General features: G+C 37.5%; 1 protein-coding gene across 43 annotated transcripts in view; it reads right to left on the reverse strand.

The window, feature by feature from the left end:
• The window catches only part of Nrcam (neuronal cell adhesion molecule), a 195,662-nt gene that overhangs the window by 4,969 nt on the left and 174,690 nt on the right, over positions 1–16,003 (reverse strand). For 22 of the 43 annotated variants that reach the window (XM_010614001.3, XM_033756840.1, XM_033756828.1 and 19 more), the window contains 4 exons: positions 15,054–15,179; positions 13,739–13,891; positions 8,001–8,132; positions 7,060–7,138 (listed from right to left, as the gene is read on the reverse strand). In XM_010614001.3, the coding sequence (XP_010612303.1) occupies positions 7,060–7,138; positions 8,001–8,132; positions 13,739–13,891; positions 15,054–15,179 (490 nt within the window). The remainder of the gene's footprint in view (positions 1–7,059; positions 7,139–8,000; positions 8,133–13,738; positions 13,892–15,053; positions 15,180–16,003) is intronic. The other 21 variants (XM_033756885.1, XM_010614022.3, XM_010614021.3 and 18 more) reach the window with 1 other exon arrangement.

Below are 16,003 nucleotides of genomic sequence, written 5' to 3' on the forward strand. Positions count from 1 at the left end.
AAAAAAAAAAAAAAAAAAAAAAAAAAAAGGATCTGATCAAAGATTTAAAAGAGCTAAGTTAGGCAACTGGGTAAACACCTGAAGTAGGGACAAGGCTGGTGTGTTGTAACAACAGTAAGGTGCCTGGTGGAGCTGGAACAGAAAGAATGATGGAAAAGAAAGCGCAGGGCTACAGAAGCCACAGGAGGGTTTTCAATAGAAGAGGGACATGATCTGACCCACATTTCAAAGCTTTCTGTTATCGGTGCTGGAAGAGCCTACTCTATGGGGCAGAGTTGGTCAGCTACAGCAAACTTGGGCTGTGTACATTTACTACACATCACTATGGGCTGCTTTTGTGTGGCACCCGCAGAACTGTAGAGTTGCAGCAGAGACCACATGGCCTGCAAAATATAAAATATGTATCACTGGGTCCTTTATAGACAAGGGTGCTAGCCCTGCTCCAGGAAGTCAGTGGAGCCTAATGTGGTAATCTAGGAGTGAGATGACTGTGACGTGGACCAGTGGAGAACAGTGGTACGAAATGCTCACATTGTGAACATAGGCTGCAGGCAAAGCCAATGGGATTTTCTGATTGATTAGATACGGCATAATGGAGGAAAAGAATGACATCAAGACTTTTGCTTTTAGCAACAGGAAGCTTGGAATTCCCCTAACAAATGGAGCGCAGCACCTCTGGGGCAAGAGCAGGGGTTCAGTTCTGCACATGTCACAGTAGCCACTCCTTTGGTCATTTTATGAGGTTAGTGCAGCACAGATATATAAAATCAACAGCAACACTTAGAGAAAGTCGAAATGGAGGCTAATGCCATGCATGAACATATATGAGAAAGCCTCAAACAAATGAGCAATGTGAAGTTAGCAATCTACTAAAAAGATAATGTATTATATCCACGTTGCGTTTACTCCAGGAATACAGATCTTTTTAGCACTGAACAAAAATTCATAAAATTTACCATTTTAACAGAAGTATTTTATGGTGACCACAGGAGATTTAGGAAAAGGTAAACAACAAAGTGTAACATCATTTCATAACAAAAATTTTAATATACTAAGTATAAAAAGTACCTTCACTAATCTGATTAAGAATAGCTATAAGAAACCAAGGGTAAACCTCCTTCATGTTAAGTGTGGAAAGCTGTTTTTGTTTCCCCCATTAAGTTTATCAGTACATTTTAGGTATACAATAGAGTTACATTCATGATTGGGATCTTGTACCTTTATATGATGTATCTTGGTTCTTATTTTTTCCCCACCCCCCTACCCTCCCTTCACCCCTTAAAAGCTTTCTGTTTGACATCAGAAACAATGGTCGGGATAGCTACTGTCACTATTTCTAATCGAAATTTCGCTGAAGTACTAAGCAATGTGATGAGAAAAAGAAAGAAATGAGAGGTAGGTGTCATTATATATAAATGTGAACTCTCTGGAAGAATCTACAGGTGAATATTAGAAAAAGAAGAGCTTAGCATAAAATTAAATTTTATTTATGTCATTTCAAACAACTGGAAAGTAAATAATTTAAAAGTTATTCCATTTAAGGTACCATCAAATATGAAATATGTAAAAAAATTAAAATATGTGAAAGACCTTTGCGAAGGAAATAAAAATTTTATTCAGACTTATTAAAGAAGATATAAATAGAGGAACTTATACTTATGGATAGAAAACTCAAATACTGACAATATGTTAATTTCCCCCTTACAGCTCTTTAGTCAATTTATTTGTACCTAGTAGGCTTTTATGTAAGTCTTCAAGATGATCCTGAGATTGCACGTGCAAATGAAAAGGGCAAATAATATCCTAAAAATTCTTGAAGAAAAACAATGTTAGAGAACTTGACCTAGAAGATGTCAAGACTTATTAATGCTCTTAAGACAATACAATTTTGGTGCAGAGTTGGACAAACTGACAAGTGAAACAGAATATAAAGCTCTGAGACCAGTGAAAAATCTTTTGTTGGCTTAATCTACATCTTATTCTTATATTTTCCCAACTAAAGCAGTTTTTTAAAAAATCTCATTTCCCAATTGTTTGCTGGTACATACAAATATTAACTTTTATGCTAATTTTGTGTCAAACAACAGTAGTAAACCCTGATAATTTTAATGGGTGTCCCATTTGGATTTCTTACATGAGCAATTATATCCGTTATGAATAATGACCAGCCAAGAGGGGCTCCCTGGGCATCTGTTCAGCCCAGCGTCATGGCTGCAGTGGACGAGACCACAGCAACACACTTTGTGGGGAGAAGAAAAGGGAAGCTGTGAGGTCCTCTATCCAGAGTCATTCCAAGAACAGCTGTTCAAAGCGAAGACAGCAAGGTCTTTGTAAGCCTAGTTTTTAAAAAAGTGGTATGATGTAATGCTATGCCTCAGTAATCAGAATGTAGTCAAAAGAGAAAATATTATATAAGGCACAAGCACAGGGCTGGGCACATGGCTGGTGTCCAACCAACATGTGTCCGTGCCCATCCCCTGTCTTCTTTCCCCACAGACAGAGCTCCTCAGATGCGACGAGCGATTTCAAGTCTGTGAAGCAGTATATGAATTCAGAGACAATTTTATAATGAAATGGTAATAAAAGGTTTTTGACATTGTGCCAAGGAAAGTTGACTTGTCCAGATTAAGTGCAGAAAAGTAGTTTTCTAAATGACAGGAATTAAGTTATTGAAGATGATTTGTTACATGCATGTATGAAAAGCTCACAATCAAACCCAATACTCTATAAAATTAATACACACAGAGTCTATGTATAATTTCCCTATATGGAGGATAAAAGGTTATCTGCATACTTGTCTTTGCAGTTTTCAATGCTTTAAAAAATCATTTATCATGTTTGCAGGAGAACAATAAAATCAATGACAGGAGGTGTCAGACATGAACTGTTATGCCAGAAGGTAAAATGAATTTAAATGAATTTCAAAATGTAATCATGTAGTTTATACGGATACAAATACATTCATTAATAAATTAAAATTGAGTGCAGTGGAAACACACATCCACATGCCAGTATCAGAGCTCGGTTCCCGTGTCACTTCCTCCAGAAAGACTTCCTGCACCGCTCTCCTCGTACACAGGGTGCTTGGCTTCAACTTCCTGACCCTGCTTTCTTGGCACTTCCGTGGTGTCCTTTTCACATTTTGGTCAAACCACCCTTTTACTTCCCTGCACCCTTCACTAGATAATAAACTCTGAATGTGCCATGGAAGTCTACCGTCTCTAATACAAGCAAGGCCTGGCATACAGCAGGCACTCAGTAAACTTCACTTGGGTGAATCCATGGCACAGGAACAACAGAGGGGACAAGCACTTCAGAAATTCTTTGTGACTCACATTAAAATATTTTATTCCTTAATTATATGATGGCAGATAAAGCACAGAAAAGAAATGCATTTTTTCCTTTACACTATGAATAAATATTAAGGACTTCAACTTTTTTTTTTTTTTTTTTGGTACCACGGATTGAATTTGGGCCCTTGAGCTTGCAAGGCAGGTGGCAGAACCTCTGAGCCAAATCCCCAGCCCCTTCAATTCTTTTTTAACAGTGCTTGGTTCAGGGTTGTACACAACCATTAAATGCCCACTGAGTAAAATTCAGTAACACAAAGTAATTCTGTGATAATGTGACTTTCCTATAGTCAGTACCTTACCATGGTCAAACCATGACAGTTTACAGACATTCATGACCCCCAAACTTCCCGATGCACTCTCTAGATGTTTATTAGGTCATGTTGGTGAGCAGAATAAATATCAAGTAGGTAACAAATGTGACACAGCTTCGCATCAAGCACGCTTTAGGTACGTGGGTTGGCAAACTTGCAGCAGGGCCATGTGCACATGAATGAGAAGATTCCCAAAGCAAGAGCCTCCAATTCTACAATAAACTGTGAGATCAAGTACCATAGGCATATGATTTATGACCTAGGTTCACTCTGGTTTTAAAAAGAATGCAACTAAAGAATAAGAAAGTACTTACACAGTTGGTTACACTGTTTCTCTGATTTTTCTATATGCTAGTAAGGGTGCAGATCCTACTGTCTGTATAATTAAAGAAACAAAGAAAGCTGCAGGCTTCCATGAGAGGATCACTGCTTAGGGGTGGGTGTTGGAGTAAGGGCACAGAGTTATAGCGTATGAAAAAGAAAATCAAATTTGGCCACCACTGAAGTTCCATCCCTCTCTGAGCTATACAATGTCCCCTGGCTCAAAGCCAACCATATAGAAATGGCTTCATCCTCAGGCTGGAGAAGGAGCAAATCATAAATGGCATGTCTTTACATTTAGGCGATAGTTCTAATTTTGTGGGTGTTGGTGTGTACTGAGCACTGTGATTTATTTTCAGTAGGAAGGAGATTCAGAATCAATAAGTAAGAGAGAGTTCAGAACTTCCAAAAGGTACAAAGCAGAGAGAGGACCCAATGGTTTAGGGAAGAGAATTACATTTACATGTGTTATTTTTAAAAATGATTCTGTAATAAACAGTTGGAACTGTTTTCATAAATTATGACATTTAAGACAATAAGGTTCTTCTGGGTTCTTTAAATAAAAATGATACCAAAGGGGAAGTGAGGTAGTGTCTGAAAATTATAGGACAAAACTACATCTGTAGCAAAGGGTGTCTTGGAATTTAGGGCAGCGATTTCATACGTGGGATTGTCCTTATGACAGTGGCGAAAACACCATCAGAACCTTGCTTCTTTTGGCCCCCTTAAGATCAATGTCATTACACATGTGACAGTTACTTCTGTCTCCACTCCAATTGGGTTTAGGTTCAACAGACCCAAATTAAAAATCTGTCCATCTTGAAAATTCAAAGAAAAAGCTAAAGACAGCCATTTTGAAAATGCACCACAAACACAGCACGCATGAATTAACACTGAGACAAAGAAAGATGATCAAGTGGATGTAAATCAAATAGTGATTATGAGGCCAGGAACTAAATACTTGCTATGTACTGCTCTGGAAAATCCTATTAAAAATTGTTAGTAGAGAACTCAGAGAGCACAGAAATCATAGAACTAGAAAATAAGCCTTCAAAGATCATTTACCACTTGAACAACTGTCTGATTTTATAGATTTAAAAACTGAGATTTAGACAAACTGAGTATATAAAGGGATCTCAGGTAATGGCTGAGTGGAAAGTAAAATTAGCAGTCTCTTAATTTGAAACTAGTTTGTAAAACTCAACCTCCATTTTAATCAAGTTTTAAAGGTGTAGGTAGCATAGTTCCCCAGAGAAAGTCAGATTCTTTCAGGTCACATCACTGTAACAGTAAAGCGCTATTTGAGGCCCACAAGGGAGCAGTACATTGCATATTCATTTAAGCATGACGATGCAGAACAGGAGTCCATCGGCATGTAGGGATGCATGAAGTGCAATGTGTTATTTTCAATTCATGCAATTCCCAGGCTATAATAAAGATATCACCTCATAATGACAAATGAGGGAGCGGTGTGCATATTCTACATAGAATTATAACCATAAGAACTCTAAAATCAAGTTGTTTAGCATTTCACAGTTCACCTGCTCACAGAAGAAATGCGAAGAATAGGGAGTTAAACTAGCGAAGATTTCTACTTCTTAGTGTCAAACAAGCTGCCCTAGGCTGGGGGCTTCTGTCGCTGAGGCACTAGGAAAACTTTTTGGGTACAGTTGGGCGGGTGCTGCTTGAGGGTTTCTAGCACTTTCAGCCTCTAAACCCACTCATAGCATCAAGACAACCCTCACTAGACATTTTTCCTGTATCCTGAGATACAGAAATTCTGAGAACTTTCAGAAACCATAGTTATATCAGTTGACGGGAAGATCAGAATATGAAAGCTCAGGTATTAAGACAATGTAAGCAAAACACTCATGTCTGCATTGAAACTGGCATAAAGCCTACTTTGTTGAAAATGTATGATCTTTCTCAGTCAACTGTACATTTCTCACCCATGGCATTATTTTATTCTCATCTATTGACACAGAAATAACAAAAACTCAGCTCCAGAGACAGAAACACTTAATGCAAGAATCTTTACCTACAAATGTCCCCTGGAAATCACAATAGCAAAATACGTTATTTTACCTAAATGTCTTTTCTTCTGGCAAAAATCTCTCAGTATGGGGGTCAATGAATATTTAAAAAATTATAGCTAATGTAATCAACAAGCTTATAAAAAGTGAAGGTGTAAAGGCATCTCATAAAGAAGAATATTCACTTGGAATATCAGAATATAAATCTTGTAAACATATTTTGTTTCTGTTTCCATTTTTAAACATCTCTAAGACAACCATTTCTCTCTTTCTAAAGACCTATAACATCTAGGCAAGATTATTTTTGTTGAAATAGATTTTAAAAACATCATCTAGGTTATGTTAGAAGCTTTTCTTGATGAAGTCAAGCAAAAAATGGTTTAACAAAGTTCTGTAGGTTAACACAGTGCCTAAATGGGCTGATGGATATTTCCTAATAATAGGTTCTAAACAATCTTTGCTATCATTTCATGACTAACAGTAGGGGTGCAGGTATTGCTTAAGAAACACTAGCTACAAATCCAAAATTAAGTCTGGGGATTACTGGTCTTATAAAGCATGTTCCTTTTACAATTCAGGCTGTGTAGAATCCAGTTTTAATTCTCACTCTAACACTCTGGCTTTGCTAGATTGATCAACACAGCATGGGCTTCTGGAAAATATGACAGAATGAAAGATATTCTGCCTCCAAACCTACGACTAAAATGGAAATTTTTTTTTTTTAGCTTTGAGTTTATTGGTACATTTTAGGGATACAGTACAGTTACATTCATTGTTGGGATCCTGTACCTCTACATGACAAGTCTTGGTTCTCATTTTTTCCCCTTGTCCCTGCCCTCCCTTCACCCCCTCCTCCCCTCCTGGAAATTTATTTTTAATGAAAACGAGAAAGTTTTAATTGAGAGATGTGTAACACATAAGTGTTTCTAAACTTCTAATTGAAGAACACAGGCACTGGCTGAGTCCTAGCCTTGGAGAACGTGTGAGGACCATATGTGAGGGGCGGAGAAAATGAGGAGTGGAGGAAGAGGAGAGGCTCACCTGTATTCTCCAAAAGTTCCATCGTCTTCCTTCATCGGCTGGATTTCAGGATCTGCATGAGCATCTTCCTTTTCTTTAACTATTTAAAAAATTTTGAAATTATATTGTTATGTATTGGTCTTGTACTTCCTGGTTCAAAGTTTGTTAGAGCATACTCTGAGTTATAACCCAGTAGAAAGTAATTCTCTACACCAGCAGATGTTGAATTACCATATGTATCATGTGGTCACACATATGTTCTGATATTCTAGTTGTTTTGAGTAGACCTAACAGAATGAACACTACCTGACACACAAAGTTGACATTAGTCTCTTATCTTATAAAATTTTTTTTAAATTTCCAAGATTTCTTCACTACTTTACCAATCCATTTATTAGTTATATTCACAGTAATAAACTGTTTTTGTAAATCTATTCTTACAGGGTTCTTCTAATAACTGAAGGAAAAATGGTTAGGTAAACAAATACATATTCACTGGACCCATGGAATGAAATAAACCATCAACCTGACTGGAAAAGCAATGTCACACATAATATCAAAACTGGGATCATCCAATAATTGTGGGGAGTTTAACACCCCACCTACACTGGTTTTATGTGCTACTTCAGTATTCATGACTTCTGTGAAGCCTAAGGAAGAAAACCTTTTCATATCTTTAGAGAACAAACTGATTTGCTCCTGCAGATGCTCTCTGATGCTTAACAATGTTTAGGTTGCCATTCTATGAAAAGGGATCAAAATCATTTGAATAGAGGGCCAGGGATTTAGCTCAGTGGTGCTGCCACCTGCCTTGCAAGTGCAAGGTCCTGAGTTCAATGCCTACCCCCCAGAATCATTTGAATAGAAAAATCTATAGCTTTAAGAAGATTGCAATCCACATGGTTCTTTTCAGTTTAATAGATAATCATGCAGCATTACACAGCGATTTTTATCTTTCTTACCTGGATATTTGCCACCCTTGTTCCTTCTGATGAAGCAAACGATCAGCAAGATTAAGATAAGGAGCGCGACAGCACACATGAGACCTATGAACCAGCCTTGAGTCGCAATGTCCACCTGCCGGCTTGCCATTGCTGGAAAACAAACCGAGGTTGTTGGTGGGAATGCATTAAGAGATGATGAGAATTGTGGTTGGTCTCTTGTAGTAAGAAACTGCCATAATATATATGCTTTTATGTATTTTATATGTGACACCAAATTAGAATCTGTCAGTTATCAACGAATCACATAAAAGCTCTGCAAAATCTTCATCATTAAAAACATTCAAATAAAGAAATCCAAATATTAATAACATTAATTGCTATAAACGCTTATAAAAATTGTGTTCAAAACTATTTTCACTACATATTCGCAATGAAAACATTTCCAAGCCAATTAAAAATCTATCTGTTGTAGGATAAATTCTATATTAAGTATAATGATAAGAACATAAAACAAAATTTTAAACAGAACAGAATGTATACATCTAGTGGAGTATTTTTCCTTCAAAGGAAACCACTTTTGGAAGCTAAAATATAATTGCACCACAGATGCCATTTTTCAAAGTGTTTTGGAAATCTTGTGTTACAAAAATAAAATGGTCCACACAGGAAATCTGATCACATGAGGAAACTAGCCATCTTATTCTATATAACACCTCAGTTCTGAGCAGAAGTGCCTAAATCATCAAATTCATCCTCCAAGAATCAATGTTCATTATTTCTTAGAATCTACTCGACTATAAAATATGTTCAGACCAGTGGAATCACTGTTTGAAAAAATGACCACTTTGAAGAGAAAATACTCATTTGCATGTATACATTGCTTTTATTCCTGTATCTCTCCTGTTTGAGCAAATGAAAGGGAAGCCCTTACTCAAGCGGTCATAGTATGCAAAGCTCCCAAGAAAACCACAGAATAATCAGCACTTCTGGTATTATTCAAAAGTATCAATCATATGGGACAAAGTGCAGCATCAATGGCCATTCAGACATGCCCATGCAGATTTGTTTAAACAAATTTTATGAAGCTTTCATTAAAGGCCTTCCTTTTTGTTTTTTTCCCACAATCAAGTCAAAAGGTTTTCTTCTTTTGACTTCATAACCATGGCTATGTTATGTTATTAACTGGCTGAATTTCTTCTGAAAACACTTCACATGGTTGAGGTAGATGTAGTATGACTCCTGGATGCAAAAATAAGCATGTCTACACATATCCCAGTCTTTCTATATGTGGCAAAACAACATCCCATCATCTCCTTTTCTCCACACAAAGGAGAAAAGTGAGATGGTTAAAATCAAGTGTGAAAAGGAGTGTAAAAAAGGTCGGAAAATGTTTAAGAAATAAAAAGAGAAGTGGCACTATATTAACTGGGGTGCAAATCAAAGGCCAATAGCCTTCCCCCAAGAGCCCCTTCAGCCTCTGCAGAGGGGTTTTGAGCTGTATCATAACCAGACACAACTGGAGCACGAGTACAGGCAGCTCCCCCTTCCCTACGCACACCATGGTGGTCATGATGACAATGACAGCGATGAAGAAGATACTGGTAACAACAGTGACAACTAACATCTGGGGACCCATACTACACACTAGGCACTGTGATGAAGGCACAGCCTCATTTCATCCTTACAACAGTCCTTTGAAGTAGGCATTAGGAATAAACACATGACCAGAGAGGGCAAAAAGCCTGTCCAAGAGTGGAGATGGCTTCACTGAGCATGAGACTATTACACTACTGAAAACACACCCAGACACCAAATCTGCAAACTTCTGAACACAGAATAAAATGCTAGAGGGACTCAGACACCAAATCTGCAAACTTCTGAACACAGAATAAAATGCTAGAGGGACTTTCTATACTGAGACAGGTGAAAATATTTGCAAGGTCTATTAGCTTCTCTTTGAAGATATATATATACACACACACAGATATATAATATAATATTATATTATATATCTGTGTGTGTATATATATATATTTTTTAAAACTAGGAATTGAACTCAGGACTTTGTGCTTGCCAGGAAGGCATGGTAACACTGAGCTAAATCCCTAGCCCCTTTTCTGGCTTTCTTTGGTGGCAATATATTTCTAAAATTCACACACAGTCTTTGTGTGCTTTCTCTTCAAAATGAAACCCAAAATGAAATGGCAAAATCTCTTGACTCATTTGATTGAAGTTAAGGCTTTATTTCCCCCATGCTTAATGATTCACATCTTTGTCATAAATAATACCAGCACTTACATTTTTCACCTAATTAAACGCAACTGATCAAGGAAAAATGCAATCAGATGCTCAAGTATTAAAACACACTCTGTCTTACAAAGATGGTGACTCCCAAAAGGAACTGACAGCTGGCAGCTTGTGCCCATGCAACTGTGCAAAAAATGGATGTGTTTCCTTGACAGCTGATGAATAAACGTTCAAATTCACTTTGAATTTTTGCTTCTTTGTCAAAGAAAAAAAGGTATTAAGTATTCCCTACCCCATTATTTAAGGTTAGTCAGACACAATAAATTAACAGGTGCATGTATGTACGTGTGTGTGTGTGTGTGTAGTACATGCACACAAGCAAACCACATGCTGGTATCAAACAAAAATTCTGAAAGTGGAAATAGGGTGTACTGACTTCCCATCTATAAAGAAGGAACCTGAAGCCCAGAAGGACAAGAGGCTTCAAGCCTCACTCTAAATCATCCTCTCTGCCAAACACAAACCAAAGTCACAATGAAGACTGTGCAGAGCATACACACATAGATAAAGACAGACAGATGAAAGCTATGTTCCTTTTCTTGTAGAAGCTGAGCTTCAGTAGGTGGCTGTTAACAGGGATGCATTGGAGACTCTTATCTGAAATTTTTTACGATAGTTATATATACATATTACTTGAATAAGCCATAAAACAACCACTCAAACACATACAAAATAATAAGCAAAGTTAAAGAGGAGAGAAGACTGAAGCTTGCCTCACTGCCTAGAGCTTAACAGCAGCCTTCTGCTCTCACGGTGCTCACTGTGCCATGGAGAGCCTGTGTTCAGTCTGGGCTGCCTGTGAGGAAAGCACTCCTGAGAGCTCAGAAGCCCAGAATAGACATGGAAGAGGCAGGGTGAGAGAGATGGCTAAGGGCCTGTTTCATTTAAGTATTTAGAAATGTTTAGAAAGAGAAAAAATGACCTGGACCAAAGTTTCACAGCATCTGACAACAAAGAATCTACTTTAAATCCTTGGTGGCTTGTGAGAGGGGACTCGACATCTGAGGGACAGAGGTGAGAAAGGAAGGAGAAGAGGGGTGGTGTGAATGACAGGGCACACCAGAATGGTGCCAGGAGTGTGGGGGAGAGCAAAGCGTCAGACACCGCCTATCCTCTTGCTTTTCAGCGGAAATTAAGAAACACACCTTAACAACCCCAACTATAAATGGCCCAGATGGAGTCATGTTGAGAATATTCATGCAACAAGTGTAGAAGAAAAATTAAGTCCATGTTCCTGAAATTATCAGGACTCAGGGAGAGAAGTAGCTCATGAATGTAGAATCTTAAAACTTAGCCAAGTGGAATGTTTTCACATGAAGTACTGACGTTCTTTCAGCTCCATGCCCAGCATGGGGGAAGGAGGAGCAAGAGCAGCAGAAGGTACCTTCCCTCTGGAGACAGCTGCAGGCCTAAGGGTGGAGCACTGTAAACCGTGAAGAGAGGGGAGTTGGAGGAACTTGGAGGAGAGGCATTCTAGGATCCTGACAGCATCTGCTCTTGGGCTAATATGTAATGAAGCTCACTATGCTTTAACCGACATTTGCTCGTTTTGATAGTTACATCTATACGTATGTAAAATGTGACTGGCTGTGCCTTGTCCTGTCTCTCCATCATTGCCAAACAAGAATGGCTTGCTACAGCTCAACTCCTGGTCACCTGGCAGTCACTGCTATAATGGGAGGTGTCACACTACTAAGGAAAAGCAATTTTCTAAAGGGGTTCTGTTTGGCTTGAAAAAGGACAAACCATGACACAAATTGGGTTTGATGGTAATTCTATCCCACGTGCACATCAGAATTACATGGAGCCTGACTTCTGGAATGGCCTGTTCTCCTTGAGGTGTGGTCCCTGTGATTTTGTATGGTGGGGGCTTCTCTTCTGGTGTTGGAAAGCCAGGCTCCTGAGCCCTGCACTACCATAATCCAGCTGTGGCTGGGGCAGGTGTTTCCCCAAGGGCAGTAACAGGGTCACCTTCTTCGATTATTGAAAGGACTGAAGGAGAAAACCCCTCACCTAGTGTAGAGGAGCACTGACTAGGTTAGTACTACTAATATTACGTTTTCATTGTTTATTGGTACATTTAAAGCAAACAATATAGTTACATTTATCGAGATCTTGTACCTTTACATGATATATCTTGGTTCTTGTTTCTTTCCCATACCCCTGTACTACTATTACTCTTAATTTAGCTGTATATCTACTTGAGCTTTTACTATCTTGAAATTATAAGCTACCAATAACGAAAAGCTTGTACAAAGCCAGGTAGAGTGGTGTACTACATAATTCCAGCACTCTGGGAAGGGTGAGGCAGGAGGATTGCAAGTTTGAGCCCAGCCTGAGCAACATAGTAACTTAGTGAGACTGTCTCAAAATAAAAAATAAAGTTGCTTGAGATAGAGCTCAGTGCAAAGGCCCTGGATTAAATCCCAAGTACCGGGGCGGGGGGGAACCAAACAAAAAAAACAAAATCAAATCACCTTGTAAAACTAATGATGAACTATGTATACAAATGGATATGAAAAAACAAGGAAAAGAAAAACGGGGAATTTTTTTTCCTATGATATTAGCAAATGGATAAATATGCCATTTGATAAGTTATTGGATGTCACCTTCAGTTTTAGTCTTTTAAACCACTTATGGTTGCACATTTTTATAATGATAAGAAATGACTTAAAATACCTCGTTAATAAAAGACACTACAAAAATTTATTTTGCTTATTGTTTCCATGGGATATGCAATATTTCCTCAATATGAATGAAGCAGCTGATCACAGGATGAATCTATGAGCCGTAAAATGAGCATGTGCCACACAACCCCTGTGTAAACAACCAGGGACTGCCAGCCATCTTGTGAGCAAATATGAACATTCTTGCATTTGTCATGAACGTTCCTCTTCGCTCTGGAAATTAAGTTTTTACCGGTGTTATTTTTGTTCATGCTCACATGATGTATACAGGCAGTCAAATTTGTTGTGATAAAAATATAACACTTGAATTATATAACTTCTTGTTCCCTAGCACCTTAACAATATTATATCAATCATCTAACCAAATTGCAGGGTTCTGCTGGGTTGCAGTCCATTTTGACATAATTATTTCAACTTTGAAAGCATTTAAAACATTTTAGCATTCAACACTGAGGAAAATTTTATATATGTAAATTATATAAAAATTTAATTGCCTAAATAATGTTAAACTCATTTTTAAGTCTGTAATTCTTAGCAGGTTTTGGCAATAATGTGGTTAGGAGATGATTCACTTGACTCTGTAATTCATTTGACATAAAGAGCCAAAGACAATGAAAAGCCAAAACTTCCAACCCAACAGGGCCCTCTGAGAGACATTCACGGCCCTACCCATGACACAGTCCCACCAGCCTGTCTCCAGCTGGAGTGGCTGGGGGCTTCCACCTCTGAGTGTCAGCCAGACTGCAGTGGTGTGTGCCTCACCTGGGCCTGTCTCAAACACAGCCTCTGAACTCACAAAATCAGAGTTCCCCTCTGCACCAACTTGAACTTTGTATGCTGTTCCTGGCATTAAACCCTTTAACCCAAAGAAGCTCCGAGAACCATTTACAATTTCTTTTCTCCATTCTTCTTTGCCTATGGAAATTTTGCAAAAACAACAGATTTGAACATTTTAAGGGACTAAAAGTTACTTAATGCTTCAAGAAAGGAAAATTCTTTATAAGTGAAAGACAAAATCTAGGATGCTTATTTATCACTTTAGATTATTCTAAATGTAATCATGTCAAATAGGTCAATTAAATGAAGACCTACATGAAAATATACTCAAAGAAAAATTTACTGGATATATAAATTGCATGTTAATTATATATATTCCCATTGTAGTCTTTTTAATCTAAAGGAAGCTTCCTCTCCTGCACCTTGCCTTATAAAGCTGATAAGTTACTCTAAAGATGTTTATAAAAAGAACCATTATACATTAAATAGCATAAGTCATCTATGCGAAGAATTGTTTTTTAATATTCACAACATGAAATCATTTGGTCAACTTAAATACGTTCCAATTAATCCAATTTATATATTCAATCTTTCCCAGGTATTGGTTCTTCTAAAAGGACAGTCATTTCTAGACTATAATTATTTGTCTGATAAAGGCCTAAACAGAAAGTTGGATCATGTTAAATATTTTGTCAAGTAATTGCTCAAACATTCATTGGTAATCCAGCTTATTATCTATGGAGCATTTATGTATTAAGGAAGGGACACTGGGTTTTGGCAAACTGTTGAAAATTAATGCTGCACCATCTCCTAGTAGATGTGACTACAGTGGCTGCCTTGGGTCAAACATCCAGATCAAATGAATGCTCCCATAAAGCTTTACTTTTCTGTAATTTCTTGTAATAGTTTAGGTAAAATACATACTTTCCAGTCAGTTTGATTTCTACTGTTTCATGCTTGAATTTGCAATGCCTTTTCTCCTTTCCTACTTGTACTTACAAATAATTCACTACTACTCAATTGTATGTCATGGGTACAGAACCGATTTAAATTACTATGATATGAAAAAGAACATCTGAAGGGAACTTATGTCCTTTGTTATTAACAAAATGAAAAAAAGAGACTCCTAGTTATATATAAAGCGTGTAGGCTGATGATTCACTATACTTTTTTAGATAATTCTGATTACTTAACTGGATCAAGATACTTTTCAAGCTGATCCACAGTGTTTTAAAAATGTTCTTAATCTCTTGAAATGTGTCTCCCAAATTAAAATCAGGGTAATGAAATTGTTTCTTACTGCCTGCTACACCATATTCAACATAAAAGATCACATGCTCTGGTCCCTCATATTTCCAACTGATATTGGCAGAGTTCTCAGCAGCTGTTGCAGTAAGATTGCTGATCCTGGGATTTACTGCTTGAACTAAATATACAATAGAAAAGTAAAACAAACAATCACATTGCAGCACCATACAAACAAATAGAGAATAGATTTAAATACTATGAAATTGCACAAATAAAACTGATTTACTGTTAAAATTTAGGGTTCACGCATACTTCATTTTTATTACAGGAAGACTTTTCATTTATTAAATTACAGTATTAGAAAATGATCAGATATAATTATATATACTATTAGAACTTAGAAGCTCTAGAAGAGGGTTTTGAACAATGTAAACTGTGGCCTATTGGATACAGTCCCGAGAATCACCCACAGTCTTTATTTAATGATGGGTGACAGGGGTTGCAGAACAATCCAAGGCACAGAGATTGGTATAGTATCAGAAACTTGTAGGTAAACTCCAACACTGTTTGGCTACTTTAAAATTGTATTTCTCATCTCAGTACAGGTCTTTACAAAATGTGTTGTGACAAAGAATGCTCCTTAGAATAGTGGCTTTTGATCTGTTTTGAGTCACATACTTTGAGAATCGGAGGAGCTGAGAAACTCCTTAGAGAATGTTTGGATGGTTAGGGTAAGCTGGAAGATAAGCTTCAAAAGTAATTGCCAAGCATGCTTATCAGAAGTTAAGAAACAAAAGACAAAAGGAGTAGGAACTATTTTACTTGACACATCACAGACAGCAAGACAATCTTACCTGTTAAATGCTGCAAAGCATGCTCTGAAAAACTATTAACACAACCTAACTATCTGCTTATAAATCCAAAGAATGGAGAGTGTACAGTAATATACAACCTTGCTACTCAGTAAAGATAGCATCTAAAGTCATGGAAGATGTTCTTTGA

Source organism: Fukomys damarensis, unplaced genomic scaffold, assembly GCF_012274545.1.
Source record: "Fukomys damarensis isolate Sample0158 unplaced genomic scaffold, DMR_v1.0_HiC HiC_scaffold_4, whole genome shotgun sequence".
Classification (NCBI taxonomy): domain Eukaryota; kingdom Metazoa; phylum Chordata; class Mammalia; order Rodentia; family Bathyergidae; genus Fukomys; species Fukomys damarensis.